The following is a 17,087-nucleotide window of genomic DNA, read 5'->3' on the forward strand; positions in this document are numbered from 1 at the left end:
CTGATGCTCTGCCACCCTCAATGTGGGGAAATCCTTCCTCATGTTCTGATGGAACTTCTTGTATTTTGGTTCATGGCTGTTGCTCCTCCTGGGCACCACTGAGAAGAGTCTGGCACCGACCTCTTGACACCTGACCCTCAGATATTTGGGAGATATGGAGATATTTATATTCATTTATATTATATATTATATCTATTATATATTATATTTATATTCATGTGTTTATGATAAATATATTTTTATATTTATATTCACTTTAGATTAATTATAGATATCACAGAATCAAAGAATGGATTGGTTTGGGAGGGACCTTTAAAGCTCATCCAGTTCCAACCCCCTACCATGGGCAGGGACATCTTCCACTATCCCAGGTTGCTTCAAGCCCCGTCCAACCTGGTCTTGAACCCTTCCAGGGATGGGGCAGCCACAACCTCCCTGGGCAACCTGTGCCAGTGCCTCCCCACCCTCACAGTAAAGACTTTTTTCCTAATGTCCAATGTAAACCTTATCTCAGTTTGAAGCCATTCCCCCTTGCCCTGTCACTACATGCTCTTGTAAACTTGTCCCGTCTTTCCTGTAAGTTCCCTTAGGGAAGATTAAATTTAGAGCTATTGAGCTATTTACACACTCACACATTCATATTCTCCCGCCACCGGCTCGCCCCCTCAGCGCCGATTTTCGGGATTCCTCGGAGGCGTTTCCCGGCCGCGGCCCCGCCCCGCTCGATGCGCTCGGCGCTGGAGCGGCGCTGCCTGGCGGGCGCCAAGATGGCGGCGGCGGCGGCCGCGATGGCGGGCGGTGCGTGAGGAGCTCCCGCGGCCCCCGGCCCCGGCGGGATGTGCGAGACCTACTCCCGCTGGCTGCTGCGGGTGTCGGTGGCGCAGATCTGCCAGGCCCTCGGCTGGGACTCGGTGCAGGTCTCGGCCTGCGACCTCCTCACCGACGTGCTGCAGCGGTACCTGCAGGGGCTGGGCCGGGGCTGCCACCGCTACTGCGAGCTCTGTGAGTGCGGGACGGGGCAGGGGATGGGCAGGGAGGGGGGATGCGGCTGGACACGGCCCTGGGAGGACACTGGGGGTGGCCCTGCTTGAGCGGAGTCCGGACTGAGTGGGCTCCGTGAGCTCCTGCCAGCCCCGGCCATCCCGCCAAGGGAGCAGCGCTGGGGCTGCGGGACAGGACAGGAGCACGGGGGGATTTGGGATTGGGGCAAGGCAGGGGGGCTCGGGATTAGGGCGGTGCTGGGGGACAGGGTAGGACGGCACGGGAAGGTGGGGTTTGGGCAGGACAGGAGAGTGTGGGGTGGTGGGTTTGGGCAGGGTAGGAGAGCACAGGGATGTGGGCTATGGGCAGGGCGGGAGGACACGGGGAGGTGGGATTTAGGCAGGATAGGACCATACGGAGTGGTGGGATTTGGGCAAGGCAGGAGGGCACGGGAAGGTGGGATTTGGGCAGGACAGGAGGATGTGGAGGGGTGGGATTTGGGCAGGGTGGGAGGGTACGGGGAGGTGGTTTTGGGCAGCCCTGGGGCCCGTGGGGAGGGGGTCTGTGGGGGAAGGCCGTGGGGTATCAGTGGGGAGGTGAGGGAGGGCATCTGTGGGGTGTCAAGACAGTGCCAAGGGCTGGGGGTGCTTGGCAGGGAGGTGGGGGCTGTGGGGAGTTCAGGAGGGCATGGGGAGCTGGGATTTGGGCAGGTCTGCAGGGAGAGACTGGGGGAAGTTGTCTGTGGCAGGGAGGAGTGGGCCTGGGGGAGATCAGGCTGAAGAGGTAGTGCAGGGATCAGGCTGTGGGGCTGTGTAGGGAAGGTGGTCTGTTGGTCAGCAGGTGCGAGATGTGGGTATGGGGGATAGCCTGTGAGTCAGTGCTGAGGGCTGGGGGGAAGATGAAGGGGCTCTGTGCTGTGGAACAGTGCAGAGGACTGAGAGGATGGGGGAAGGCCATAGGGCAGTACTGGTACATGGGGTCCTTGCTGCCAGTGAGGGCTGTGGAGCAGTGGGTCTGGGCGTGGGCAAGGAGTTGGGATTGTGGGGCTGGAGTTGGAGGAAAACAAAGCTCAGTGGCAGTGGGTCTGGACTGTGAGGACATGGGGCTGCTGTCCCTCTCTCTCTGGTTACAGCATGCAGGGTGTTGGGGTGCAGTGTACAGGAGGGGGAGATATGGTTGTTGTCCCTACTGTTGGGGCTGTAGTGTTCTGGATCTAGAGGGAAGAAGGGGCAACCAGTCCCTTTGCCATGTAGGATATGCACATGGGAGGATATGGTGCTACTGCTGTGTTGTCCTGGCTCATCTTTGGGTCAGGGTCTGTGCCCCGTGGGCAAAGCTGAGGAGGCTGTGGGGGCCCACTGCAGATGGGGATCTGCGTAGGGTTCATGGTTCTGGCACAAAGGGAAGTGCTGAGGCTGGAGAGCACAGGGTTTGGACTCCCTGGTGCATGGGGAGGGAGAGATGTGGCTGGAAAGTCCTATTGCTGGGGCTGGAGTGCCCTAGGTTGGGAATATGTGTGAAAGGGGGGAGCTTGTGGGGCTGGAGGTGCACCTGTGCAAGGGGAGGTGTGAGGCTGTATGGCTGGGGATGCAGAGGTACTGTGCTGTGTAGGGTCAGGGATGACACAGAGCTGTGGTGCCTGATGTCAGGAATGCACGTGGTGCCTGATGTCAGGAATGCAGTGGGCAGGGACTGACATGTAGCAGGGCAGCATGGGGCCAGATACCTGAGGCTGGGGATGTGCCTGTACAGGGGGGAAGTGATGGTACTGTGGCTCTGGGAACTTGTGTATGGGGAATGTGGGAAGGCAGGGATGCACTGAGGTGTTTTTGGGGGAAATGGAGGTGTAGTGCACAGGATGTGGGAGCGTGACAGGGCTGCATGTGGGAGGTGTGGAGTATGTGTGTGCAGAAAGGGAGGGATGGGGCTGGGGATCATTTAGTGCACGTGGCATCATTTAGTGCACGTGGCATGAGGTGTGAATGCCCTCAGGTGGATGTAGTGGAAGAGGTTTGGCTGGGTATGTGGGGGACTGGATTTAGCCAATGCTGCCATTGAGGTTGTAGGGAAGGAGCTGGAAGGGATGGTGGGGGCAGGATTCCCAGGGCTTCACTGGATTTGGGGTGGAAGCGTGGAAGGGATGAGTTTACACCAAGTGGGAGTAGAGAAAGAAGAGAGGTCTGGGAGTGGGTGCGAGGACTGCTGGCTGGGTCCCACAGGAGTGTTTGTGGATGGGATGGGAAAGGGACAGTGAGTACCACTGCTGGGTCTGGGAGTGCAACAGAGTGCAGTTGTGTGTCCACTGGGGTTTTATGTGTCCTTGCAGAGCAGTGGAGGTATTGAGGGGCTGGATGTCCTGCTGGTACCTGCAGAACATGGGCTGGGGGAGGATGGGATGTCCAGTTGCTTGCTGGGTCAGTAATGCTGCCAGTGGGAATGAGAGGGTGGTAGGGATCTGCTGGGTGTGGGAATGCCAGGCTGGGGGTGCTGATGGGTCAGGGAGGGGTTGGGGAGGGAGCAGTCTGTGGGGAGAGGGAGGCTGTCAGGGTCACTGCCAGGTCTGAACAGAGGGAATGTCGTGGGGAATGCAGAGCAAGGCTGAGGCTGTCAGTGGGGTTGGAGGGTCACTGGTCTGTGTGTGTGGAGACTTTTGTTACCCTACATGTGGGGCAGGGAGGGTGTAACATGGCAGTGATGTGTTTGCAGAGATGGGGCTGCCAGTGCTCCTGCTGGATCTGTAAGTACTGAGGGGGAGATGAAGGAGGATCCCTGTAGTGGAGGGATTAGATGAACAAGAGTGCCCTGGAGAGGTGGGCACATGGAGAGACAGGGCTGCTTGTGTCTCCTGTGCCCAGAGGGACGTGTTCCCCCTTCCTTTGGCATCCTGGGGTGCTGTGGGGTTGTGGGCTGCTGCTGCTCCACATGTCATAGGTGGAGGGGGAACTCCTGGAGAGCCTCTGGGGCAGAGTTTGGAGCTGCTGCAGTTGGGTCTGGCAGTGGGAAAGGTGTTCAGAGCAATCATGAGTTGGAGCTGGGACAGATAAATGATTGCTCACCTCAAGTGCTGGCTGAGGAGAAGGTGACTCACTGATGGTGGATTTGGGGCTACCATGGCCACCACCAGTTCTGAGAATGTGCTGGGGGCAGCTGGAGGTTATGGGAGAGGTAACAAGGATATGGCAGCCCTGGAATGCACCAGTGGGAAAGTTTGCCAGCACTTCTGTCCCAGCTGTGGGAGTGTCACAGCTGTGGGTGGGAGGAGTATCAGAGGCATGTTTCTGTGCAAAAGTGAGTTTGGAAAGTGTGTAGAGCCAAGCTTGGTCAGAAGAGGAGCAGCCATGGCCTGAACATGCTGCTGCCTGTGGTCACGTTCCTTCTCTGCAGCAGAAGTTTTTGCTGCTCCAGGGATCCCTGGAAAAGCAAAGTGATGAGCTGAGTGTACTGGTACCTGGTTCTGACTCTGCTTCCACTTTTCAGGAATAATTGATATCAAGTCTGGCACTACCAGTGTAACCAAGCTTAGGGGGGACTTAGTAACAGTGCTGCAAACTGTTTGGATTTCAATTCTAGGTTGAATAGGTTTCCTTGTACAAGCTTTCCCCAAATTTGAGAGCGCGTTAGTCTGGAAATGGTACTGTGCAATATTGACCTGTGTCCCCCAGCAGCACAAATGTAGCTGCTGCACCTCTGTAGTTTGTATCTCAGTCCAAACAGAAATGCTCTGTAAAGTGATTAAAGGAGGCAACAGAGGGGGTTTGGGAGAATTGAGTTATGGGGTGAAAAAGGAGCTCACCTAGGCTTGGTCAGAGCTGTCCTTTGATAGGATCAGTACAGATGTTGAGGAAGATGCTTGTGGAAGAGATGAGTTGTTGGGTAGCATTGCCCCCAAGCTCAGCTGCCTCTGCCACAGGTGCTGCAGTGTTTCTAAGATTGGGAGGGAAAGATGAAGAGATGGTGAAAATGTCACTTTTTCCTTTTGGTGCTTAAGGATTGGAAGTGCATAGAGCTCAGTTGTCACTCTCTTGCTTTGGGTTTGCTTACTGAAAGTGGGGAAAGGCATTTTTTTCCCCTCTATGAATGGAGAAAAGTACAACAAGTATTACAATCTTTTGTTTGTTGCATTTTTATCCGGGTTTTTTTTTTTTGGAGGAGAAGGGAAATATGCTGTTTTCATGCCACTGATGTGGTATTTTTTGTATTACCTCTCTTAAAATGATCCCTGTATTTCTTTCTTTAAAAAGGTTTGTAAAAAGACATCTTAATACTCAGTTGACATCTCCCTGCTTTTTTCAGAATTGTTTCCATTTGCTCCTAAAATAAGTTCCTGCGCAAACCCAGCTCTGGATGAATGAGCTGAATTTTGCCATGGTTTTGCATAAGTAGAATTAATTAAATTCCAATTGTAGCATCTTTATTGTCAGTGTGTTATCTCGGAGTCAAACCAGTGGGGTTTGAGTTAGCAGGGTTGTCAGCTGAGGGACATAATCCTTGTGTTCCAAACTGAATGGATTTACTCTGACGTAGCTGAGGCTCTGTGGTATCGCTCTGAGGAGCGTGTCATCGCTGCTCACGTGTTTTCTCAGTTGCAGAAGAAAATGATGGCTCTCCCAGCTGTGTTAGATCTTTGTTCCAGCTGTTACATCCCATTAGGAGAGCTGCATTCAAGATTTTCATTACTTTTCTGCTGTTGTTTCTTTGCATTTGCAGTAGCTGTGGTTGATGGGAGCTTCTGTGGCTGCAAAAGGGAGGCAAAAGGATTTGCAAAGCGGGTTTTGAGATGGGTTTGATGCCGTGAAATGCTTCTGAATACTCTGGGGGGGTGGAGGAGAGGGTGAACTTACAGCGAGAAAATCAGGGTTTTCCTCTTATACTACACCATATTATGCTGCTCAAATTTGTGGAAAGCTTGTAAGAGAAAGCCTATTCAATATGCTGTAGGCTTCACACGTGTTTTTTTTATCCTAAAATTTAAGTAAAATATCTGAAAACCAGTGTTGGAGTATGTAATTAAGGTATTGGGTTACAAAACAAAGTATCATGGTATGGTTTCTAAGAGTTCAAATTGTTATCGTTGGGGTTTTTTTAAGCAGAGGTGAAAAGGGAAAAGTTCCCTGTTATGTGCCACTTGGTTTTGCACTTAAGTTCCACGTGGTTTGATAGAGGTGGTGGCAGAGCTGGTGCTTTGGGTTATTTCCTCTGGATTTTCTTGTGTATGTTGGGGTTTTTTATGCTGGGGAGCTGTCCAGTGGAGACAGACCAGTGTCTACTTTGTTTGCTCTGAATTTAGCTGATGCAGCTTGGCAGTGGGGTGGGGGGTTATAGACATGCAGAACATGTTGTGTTTTACCTCTTAACACATCCATGAGGGAGTTTGGTTCCCAGTGCGTTTGTGTGAGTGCTGTTCATGGGGGTGATGAGGAGGGGAGTCATGGTTTATGCCCCCAAAACCTGATTTTTGTATTACATTGCTCTAAAAAACAGCCAGATAGAAGCTACTTCACTTCACTGAGGGCACCTGGGCATATTTAAGCAGCACAGATCTAGATTATCTGCTGCTAAAACTAGATAATTAACTTTTTTGGATCTAGAAGTGGGTTTTCCAATACTCTTTCCTTCAGCTTTCAGTCTTGAGCCTGTGTTTGGATATACTGTGGTTTTATTTTTGTATTTTCTGCTGAAATTTGCTGACAGTGAGGAAATAAAGTTTGAAAGTTGGTCTTTGGCTTCTTATTGCTTGACTACTTTTTTGAAGATTATTTTTATGTAATCATAGAATCACAGAATATTTCGTGTTGGAAGGGACCCATAGGGATCATTGAGTCCAACTTCCTGCTCCTTGCAGGACTAAATACTAATTATATAGGCATATATACATAATATAGATAATATTACTATATTGAGATTAATATTAATAATACAACTGTGCATTTCTACTTAAAGACAGGTTCTGATCTGGTGAGCACAACATTATAACTAGAGGGAAAAATTACAGATCTTGCAAAATGTTTTGCCGAGATAGAACTGGCTCCAAACCTACTCCAGTGTCACTGCACAACCTCCTGTAAAGGAAAACTTTACTTAATTATAGCAAATTTCTTGGGAGAATGCAAACAGCAGACCAATATTTTCATTACCACAAGGGAGAGAATTGACCTGGCATTGGCAAAATTTTTATTTCTTTCTAATTAAATGTCAGATTTACCTCATATCTTTTTTTCATTTCTATTCTTTTTTTTTTTTCTTTTTTAGTCATTTCAGTCTTACCACTCTACAATAACAATCTCTATCAAAGTGTTGGATTTTGATGATCAGTTTAAAAGAGCTGATTCCCTCTGCTGGTGCTGAATGACTTGGTAACGAGTATCTACCCCAGGCCCATAACATTTGTTATAACAACTGTACTTCTTTATGTCCTAATAGCCTTAAATGTTGATGTTTTTAAACTAATTAACTTCTTGCTGGCCACTGATAAAGAGGGTGAACATGTTTTTTTGCTTGACATTTATGAGGTTACTGGGAGAAGGAGCAGACTCTGAGCAGCAATAGCAAGAAGATGCTTTTGCCTGACTGATAACTACATTAATAGCACTGTTTTTCCCACTTAAGTGCACTCAAGTAAGACATCTATACTTATTAAATAACCCACTGTGTATGCTCCTGGCTGTTTTTGTGGATGCTGGATGGAAGCAGTGTGTTGTCTCCCTGAAACAGTTATCCTGGAGTGACTGCTGGGTGTAGATACACATGTAGTTAATGTGTGGCAGGGTTGTGTGATGTGCTGGAGCACAAGGAATCTGTGATAGAGCCTGTAATTAAAATGCCAAGGAGCTCTACCTAATAATTTGCTGGTTAAAATAAAATTTTTTAAAATCTCTTTTATAGCAGCCATGAGGGGGAATGCTGAGCTATTTATAACCCGTGTACACATTGCATGGGTGGTGACTCAGTAATTTTTCTCACTATATTTGTTACAGAACTGTAGTTGCTTCCTTTGAGAAACCTGGCATGAAACTAAAAGCTCTTCTGCTCTGTGCTTACTCACTCGTTAAATTTTCACTGATTCATATGAACTTTGGGCCAGGAAGGAGGAGGTGATGGGAGTGAGTTTGACAAAAGGAAATCAGCTGTTCCTGAGACTGAATGAATTTAAGGAAAGTAAGATGGTTCCCACACCCCCTCACAGTGCCTTTGGATGTTGTAAGCAGTGGTCAGCTTGTTTGGTGGAGAAATTCTCCTGACTTCTGCAAAAATAACTAAATTTTAGTAGCTTCAAAAACTTTCTTTTCCCCAGAACCCAAAACCTCACCCGAAGGGGAGTTTAGTGCACCATCCTTGTTGTGTTTGATTTGGTTTTCCTTGTGGGCAGGTAGGTTCATCTGCAGGTGATGGTGAGCAGGGTTGAGGGCTGCATGACTTTCCACCCAAATACTCAGCTCTCCCTGGTACTGGAAGTGGTACTGGACTTCTTTGGGATCCGTTTTCTCACCCAGAGTTCATTCTCATGCTCAGGGAAGCTGACAGTATGGGAGCTGCAGGGGTGTTCCTACAGCTCTCTGGTGAGCTGTTTTGAGACCAAATGGTCTTAATTTAGCTCTGCTGCTGCCACAACTCTACCAATTATGGAGCACAGTTCCCATTCAGGGACATAGAGCAGCTTGAAAACTTGTGAGAGAGGTATTTTCTTAGTTCCCTGTTTGCAGGGGAAGGAAGAGAGTTGTAACTGGCTTGATGAGCTATTCCTGTGTCCTTCCACCTCTTCCCAGTCCTGAACAACAGATAGTGTTTAAAGTCTTGTGGTCTAAGGAACAGCAAGAGACTGGAAACCAAAGCTCTGAGGCTGCTTGTGATCTGGCACTGACTTGCTGTGTGACACTGGATTAATTATTTCATTGGGAGCCTTCAGCATCTGAATTTTTAAGCTGATATTTGAAGAATATTGAGATAAGTTCAGTAGGCACAGATTAAACTTTTTTGGGGCACCATTTACCTTCAGAAAAAAGCCTAAAACTGAATGAAACACCAGGAGAGAGTGTGTTACATGTTTGTCAGCATTCCCTTTCATGTGTCTGACTTCTGCTATTGTAGTGATTTTTTTTTTAAATTAAACTGGAGAGAGAAGAGGAATGCTAAACTGTTCGAATAAAGTGTAAAACCTTTATTTGATGAATCACCTGGCATTACATTTAATGCATTTTTGTGCTGTGTATATTTCCAATTGATTTTAAATTAAGTTTGATTTTAAATGCAGGTACAGATACAGACCTGAAACTTTTTTCAAACAGTTTTATCACCAAGGACACTCTGTCTTGAAAAGAAGGGTTAATTGCTCCATATTTTCATCCCTCTGACAGTTGCAGGTTTAAACATTTATTTATTTTTAACTTTTAATCAGTCTTATGGCTTGGCATTGTCTCTTTGGAGGCAAATGTCAAAGCTGTGGGAAAACTGAATCTTTTTCAGGTTTTTTTTTTTGTTACCTTTTGGACCCCCTTTCTAACACATGTAATTGTTTCTTGATAGGGTTGTGAAATATTTCCATGCTTCGGCTACACTTAGTAGTTGCTTCTCTGCCATGTGTTCTTAAAAAGCACTTGTAGGAAGAAGTCCTTTATAGCATTTATCAGTTGCTAGTCACGTCAGTACCCTGTTCTGGAGGTTGAAAAGATCACTTGCAGATCTAGGAAAAAACCTTTGAAAAGGTTTTCCCCAAGTTTTTCTTTTTACCTGTTTGTCAAACTTGTATCTGTTGAGTCTTGACACCTTTAAAATGGTTCAGTAAGTTTGCAGGGATCTTCGTAGCCTGAAGAGCATCTAAAAGTGACCATGCAAAATTTCTTCTCTGTGTCAATTATATACATTTAATTTTTAAAGGATAAAGCAGTCTTCCGTTTGCCTAATAACTATAGGATCTCATAACTCCTCCAGAGGGGTGATATCCTCCTGTAATTATGAGTTATGCAAGTCTCCACATTTCTCTGTCCCTGGAGTGCAGAGGAAACTGGTGTTACACTTGTAACAAATATTACAGAAACACAAACTCCGAGATGGTTCTGGTCATGCAGAGTTCACATTCTAAATACAGACGGGGATAACTTGCTCTGATCTTCCTTTTAGCTGTGGAAAGAATTAAAACACAAGCAACTTGCCCAGAGTCACACAAGAGGCCGGTGTTGGAGAGCTGAGAATCAAGCCCATAATCTGAGTATTATCCTTATCTTCGCTGCGAGACTAAGAAGGGAAATTCTAGAACGAAATTCTTATTCTCTAAATGTACCTGCAGGCGGGAGTTGGCCGGGAGTTTGAATTCATCCAGTGATGTGAGAACCAGCCTGCTCAGCTTCAAGATAAACCAAGAAGAGATTAGGTTAAAGGACAAACAAAAGAGCATCCCCCCCTGTTCTCCAAAGCTGGGGCTCCACAATAGCCATTGTGTTCCTTCAATAGGCACGGGCTGCTTTGCCATAATTACTTTTTAAAGTAAATCGCAGCTTATCATCATGTAGGGATGTAATATCTTCATAAGCCAACTCTGCAGAATTATAATCATTCAGTATCATTTTATGGAATTAAAAATCATGTTTGGGGTTTAAGGCATCTCTTTTTTTGTGTGTGTGTTGTTGTTACTGTGTGAAGTTAGGATGAGACTTGAAGCAGTGCCTTGGCTGCCAAAGCAGAAGGTGTCCAGTTCTCCCTCCGGAGGCCTTCAGAGGGATTTTCCTCTCTCAGGTCAGGGAAACTGAGGTACTTGGAGATCATATGAAATAAAGATCCCAACTACCTGGCAACTAAGGCTTTGCTGTGTGTTTTGTAAGGAAAAGAAGAATTTTTTTGCTGTAGAGTCAAACTTAAGTTGCACCCCAGGAACTTAATCCCTAAAGTTTAGTATAAAATATTGTTTTCTCATCAGACCAGTACTTAATATACCTCTTTTATCCAGGGGGTATATCTAACAAATAGGTGAAGTGGCTCATAGTCTTAAGAAGCCTGTAGATTTCATCTGGTGGAAAGATACTATATGAAGTATTCTTGTTATCAAGAGATACATGACACCTTTTTTTTTCCCCTTTGTAAACTACAGTCAGTTCAACAAAATGAGATTTTTTGTTTTCTAGGTTGAAAAATGACATTTGATCTGTTACATACTGATAAAGGGGCGTTTTCTGCATATTAAGGGCTTGTTTTGTTAATTTGAATTTACATTAAGAAATTGAAAACTGTTCTAAGTGGTATTGCACGATGTTAATTGGCTGTTGCCAGGTAAAGCTGCCTGTTGCTGCTCCCTCATTTTTGCTCCATTTGCTCCCTGAGGTGCAGTTCTTTTAATGGTATGATTTGAAACAGAGTCATATGGGTCAAAACCAAACACTTCTGAAAGTAAACCTGGTAGAGCTGTTGGGCAGTAATTTATGTCCCTTACTGGTGTTGAGCCATGGGACTGTAACCTCTAAGCACAGACAAATTTTTTTAATCTGAATTTTTGCAAAAATGTTGTTCTTCTGCTGGTTTTTTTCGTTCCAGATGGCCGCACAGATCCAATTTTGGATGACGTAGGTGATGCCTTCAAGCTTATGGGGGTTAACCTGCACGAGCTGGAAGATTACATCCACAACATCGAGCCTGTCACTTTTGCACATCAAATCCCTTCGTTTCCCGTCAGCAAGAACAATGTCCTGCAGTTTCCCCAGCCGGGAAGTAAGGATGCAGAGGAGAGGAAGGAGTACATCCCTGATTACCTGCCACCCATTGTCTCCTCTCAAGAAGGTGCGAAATTAATCCTTTGCTTTAAGTTTTGGGCCCTGTGTTTGCTCATTTCTGTGCATCCTCAAGCAGTGGCCCGGGAAGGACCCACGGGGTGTTTCACACGCACGATTGCAAAGCAGGTGGTGGTGCTGTGGCAAGTTCGTGTTCCACTCTTTTGCTTTCCTTCAAGATTACCTCATATCAAAAATTCACTGTGTTAATACCTGTTTCTGTAATGCATTTAAATTTTTTCAGGCGACAGAAACGAATGCTTTGCTTTACCTTTTCTGTGTCAGCCTCCCTCCCACACAAACTGCAAGAGCTTCTGTGATTTGGTAAAGGTAGAAGAAGGAAGGCTGGTGAGACTGGCAGAGCATTCTCTGCTCCTGACAGCTATTTGTTCTTCCTTAGAACAAATTTCACCAAAAAACCCCAAACCAAACAAACAGAAAAAACCTCATTTTCCAGTTAAATTCAGCTTTAAATACGGAAGTAAGAGTTGTTTAGAAGCATTGTATTTGCTCTTAATTCTCTTTGCTAACATTGATTAGGGTTTCATCATCACTGTTCCAGCTACTCCTTCCCTTTCTTTACCCACAGAAGCAAGGCTTGAGGAAACAGTGAAACCAACTATACTAAGGTTTGAGCTGCAATTTGCCTGAGAATTTTAACTGTGGCAGTGGAAAAAGCAAAACTATTTTCTTTATTTTTCAGCTGCATGACGCTTGATTGCTAATAAGATCTAAAGCTTTAAGAAACATGACCTAGTCTAACTTCCCCTTTGAACAGTGAACAGCACGCAACTGTACTTCGTATGGAAATAAATATATGTAAGGTTGTGGATTTCGTAGAAAAAAATTCCAAAAGAATATAATATGTTCTCCAAAAGAGTGTAAAGAACAGGTCCAATCTGCTTAAGGTATTTAATTTATAATTTTGTGGGGACAGAATGGATATCATGCTCCATTATGCATATTATTCTTTTTTAAGAACTAAGGTCTCAAAGTCTGCACATTGAAGTAGGTGTAAAAACTCTGCCCGAAGTAAAGATGAACATAAGTGACAACACCTTGTTGGGTAAGGAAATCCACTGCTGTGCTGCTACAGGGATTGCATGGGGCAGCATTCCAGGGATTTATCGAGCTGTAGGAAGTGTGTATTCAGGCTTTCAAGCATCCTCTTCATCTGGATGGCTGCAGTTGCTGTGTGCTCCAGTTAGACTAAGTGGAATTGTAGTCAGGAACAGGTATCTGAGTTATAAAGGCTGTCAGGTACAGTGGGTTTAGTGAACAAATTTACTCATTCCAGTAACAATGTGAGGACTTACTCATGCTGGTGAGTATTCTGAGGCTCTGTAGAACCTTACTTTTCTGTTTCCTTTAGCTACATTTTATAGATCAATAGTCTTTCAGTGTCTCTTGCCTTAATACAACCCAGGAAATGGAACTGCTGTTCAAAACATAAATGTTTCCTTAAATTGTGAAGGAGATCCTAAAGGCTCCCCCATGTGAAGTTTGTTCAGTGGATTGTTTTAAAATCTAATGATGAACTCTCTTAAACCAGGAAGAGGCAAACAAAATATAAATATCATATATGCAGACAACATTTATAAGAGAGGAGTACAAAGGAAGAGGACATTGAGAAGTGAATAGGGATTTTAGCACCCTGTTCTGGCTTCTTTCTTTAGCCTGATTTTTTGGGAGATAAACAAACACCATTCTGTCAGAGAAATCCAGCATCTTTGAAATGTAACGAGTTGCCCAACAGTGTTCCAGTTGGGGTTGTTGTTTTTTTTTTCATACTCTCAAATATGCAAGAAAAGTCAAATCTAGCAAGGCTCAAAGCAGCTGCAGAGAAATATCTGAACATGAGGTGGGAGAGATGAGTGTTCCAGACTCAACCTGGCAATACACTACAAACAAAGAGAGGCTAAAAATTGAAATGGGGACAGTTGTGCTTTTTTTTTTTTGTATATGTGACTTTTTATACTCTTTCTCTTGCAAGTTAGATCCAGGAGTTAGATTTTAGCAGTCCTTATAAATAATGTATGAATCCTCTTAACACCTGAAGCAAGAAGATATTATTTCCAAAGTTGGATGAGAACCAGGAAAACTTCTGATGCCTAAGGCTAGTGTATCAGAGGACGTATAGACACAACTTCAAAAAATGAATACAATATTTTTTTAAATGAAAATTTAAAGCAAGCATTAAATACAACTGCTGAATGCAGATTTGTTGTAGTCGATTTAAAACACAGTTGAGGGCATTTTAATTTTGAATTAAGTGTTTTCTGAAAATGCCATTTGTATTTTGTGCCCCACTGTTTGTTTTTGAAAGGAGTGAGATGAATCAAGAAACTCTGTTGTTTATGTTTTATTTTATGTTATTCCAAGTAAAATTTTGAAGAAAAACTTACTTTTGCAGGTTAAAGGAATGCATTTGAAAAATAAGAATTGCAGCAGCTGTTTAAACACTTTGCAATACTTCATAGAGTAGGAAGAAAACCATACTGCTGCTCATATTGTGCAGTCCATAACATTTGAGTTGCTTTGAGTAGGCAATAATTAGCAATGAAGGAAGGCTGTGCACATTGGAGTGTGTAAAGTAAATTATTCAGTCACTTAAAGGAATTGTCAGGAAGACTTGTTATGTCCCGTTTTGTATTGAAGCTCAGCTCATGTTGTAAATATTAATTTATTGATAGGATTCAGAAATTACTAGTGCTGATATATTTTAGTAGTAATGTAGCCATGACTTTAGTAAGAAAACGCTTTATTTATATCTTGTTAATTTAAAAACCAAACCAAAACAGTGTTCAGTCTGCACCGTGGCCAGTAGGTGTTGCTGCCCTCCTTCCCAAAAGTCCTTTAGTTCTGCACATGTAACCAGCTTCTTATTTCCACTTACTCTGGAACTGGTGGTGGTTCAGAGTATTCAGAGTCTGCCCAGCAGCCCAAGCAATGCCTTAATTATCTTTGCCAGAGAATCCATAAGAGCAGAAGGTCCTTCCAGTCTAAGAGGAGCCATTTCCTTCACATGTACTCAGTCTTAAGAAATGCTGAAAGAGCTTGGAGTGATTCCTGAAGATGTGGGAAAGGGAGGAAGGCAAATAAGTTTTCAAGATCTATAGTTTCTGTCAGTCAGAAATTCAGTTCAGTGGTACAAGTTTTGTTCCAAGAAGGCAGAAAATGTTCTTGCTTAAATATGGAGTGCAAGCACTAACCAAATGCTTGCACTGTGAGGATCTGCATATATAATTCTGTATATTATAAAACAATCTGACTCAGTATTGCCATGGAAAATGTTGGGGTTTTAGCAGTATTTTTACAAAGGACACTGAAGGGATAATTTTATGCCAATGTATCATGATGTTTGCTGTCTGCCTATTTTTAATTAGTCTCTTTTTGTTTTTTGAGTTAGTTTAGCACTGTTGTCACTAAAATGTCATGGTAAACTTGTAAGACAGATTAAAAAAGGAGAAAAAAATAAATTAGTTGCAAAACATGATGGTCATGCTTTATTTCTTGTGCTTTAATGCAAGGGAACATACATTTTGCAATAATAAATCAACTTCTTAGAATTTGTTGATTGCATTTGAAGCAAAACAGTACGTGCTGAAACTAGGCCAGCTGAGAAAGCCCAGATACTTTTCCATAGCTAATAATAATCACTATTACATTTTGTGATAATGTTGAGAGCCCTGAGTCCTGATGCCTTAAGAATATGTATCATTTTCCATGATTAAAACAAAGAAAGAGGAGGTATAAATCCTACCTGTGCCGTGGTGACCTTATTTTTAAGCTTCCTGGGATGAATTTCTGCCTGTGCTTGCTGCCTCTTGTTACTACTTCATTTTAAATAATAATAATAATGATTTATGTTTTTTTGAAATAACCACACTGTGTCAACTGCTCTCTTTTTCTGACTTTTTAAAGTCACAGGCAGCCCACCCCTGTTTTTCTGACCAGGAGACTGAAGAAAACATCTTTGTTTTGTGCAATACTGATCATAGCCTGTGGTATTTGTATTAGAGCCTTATTTCTCTCTTACACTGTAACTGTGCTGCAGCACATTAGCAGGATTTGAGGGAGAAGGCATGAGACTCTCTTCACACCAGTTTAGATATTTTGTGAGGAAAAGGGGTAGCTGTTAGGGAGTCACACTTCCTCTTCAGTTCCAGCTTCATTTTTTTCTGTCCTCTTCTGTCCTCCTATCACTTCACTCTCACTTCCCAGAGGTTCAGCTTCTTTCCCTTAAAGACGATCTGGAAACAAATGTCGTTTTTACCAGGCATGAAATGTTGTTGTCTTTCATTCCTGGTAATGTGGGCTCAACCACTGCCGTTGTATTTCTGATCATTGAGTCAGGACAAGTTCTTGGCACGGTTTACAAATTCAGATTTATTTGTAGCCTTTTCTGTCAGAGCATTTTATTTCCCTGTCAGATCAAAGCATAAAATTGCTGATCTTCTTACAGTCCTGCCTTTTCCCCTCTTTGCTGTTGATGTGATGTTAGGACCTGTTTCCTACCAAAACCTGATGCTTCCAGCCACCTGGAAGCGTGGAAACCCAGCTGTCAAATTACACATCATCTGAACACATCTCTAGTTTTTTCATGCTGAAAATCACATTCGAATTGATGAGAATTGGGGGGGGGTGGTGAAGCAAGGTGCTAATCAAAGCAACAGATTTTGTGTCTAGGATCTACTAGTGCTAGAACTGTAATTGTATAAAGCCTTAAGCATCAGGGTGACATAAAGCATTAGTGTCAAACTCCAGTGGGAGATAGATCAGATTTTAAAATTGCCACTGCCCCCTCAGTCTCGCAGTGCTTTCTGTGGCTGTGGTCCAGAACTGAATGTAGCAAGTCTTGGATCTCAGACCAATCTCGGTTTAACAAAGCTGATCCTCCTTTGTAAATCAGTGTGTGATGGGCTTTAGAAGGATCCTGGGATATCCACTTTCCCATTTCGGTAACACAGGTCTCACTGTTGCCGTTTTTAAGCCTTTCTGCCTTTCCCCAGATCTAGTTTAACCTCACAGACCAACTGCTCCTCGTTCCAGCAGCTGCACTGATGATTTAAAAGCAGCAATGATCTTTTCAACAGAGCTTTTCCAGTACACTTGGTTAGGAAACCACCCCTCCTCAACAAACAGGTACTGTGTAGTCACCAGTTTGGAGAGTTAAAGCCCTGCCAGACTGTGGAGGTTTTGCTCCTGGCTGCTCACTCTGCCTGGTTGCTGATATTCACAGGCATCCTTTAGCTGTCTTTGCAGTGTGCTCTGAGTTAGACTCTGATTGCTTTTGTGAGAATGAGCCTTCACATCTGCAGCAGCTCAGCAAGGGAGAGGCAACAGGAGAAACGG

General features: G+C 44.4%; 1 protein-coding gene across 1 annotated transcript in view; it reads left to right on the forward strand.

Moving 5' to 3' along the window:
* The first annotated feature begins 744 nt into the window (after positions 1-744).
* Positions 745-17,087, forward strand: part of TAF3 (TATA-box binding protein associated factor 3) — a 117,537-nt gene continuing 101,194 nt past the window's right edge. Inside the window, exons 1-2 of the mRNA XM_051795216.1 lie at positions 745-1,002; positions 11,500-11,742. Coding sequence (XP_051651176.1) covers positions 837-1,002; positions 11,500-11,742 — 409 coding nt within the window. The 5' untranslated portion in view covers positions 745-836. The remainder of the gene's footprint in view (positions 1,003-11,499; positions 11,743-17,087) is intronic.

Source organism: Manacus candei, unplaced genomic scaffold, assembly GCF_025592945.1.
Source record: "Manacus candei isolate 608988 ecotype Guabito, Panama unplaced genomic scaffold, ASM2559294v1 h1tg000042l, whole genome shotgun sequence".
In the NCBI taxonomy this organism is placed as follows: domain Eukaryota; kingdom Metazoa; phylum Chordata; class Aves; order Passeriformes; family Pipridae; genus Manacus; species Manacus candei.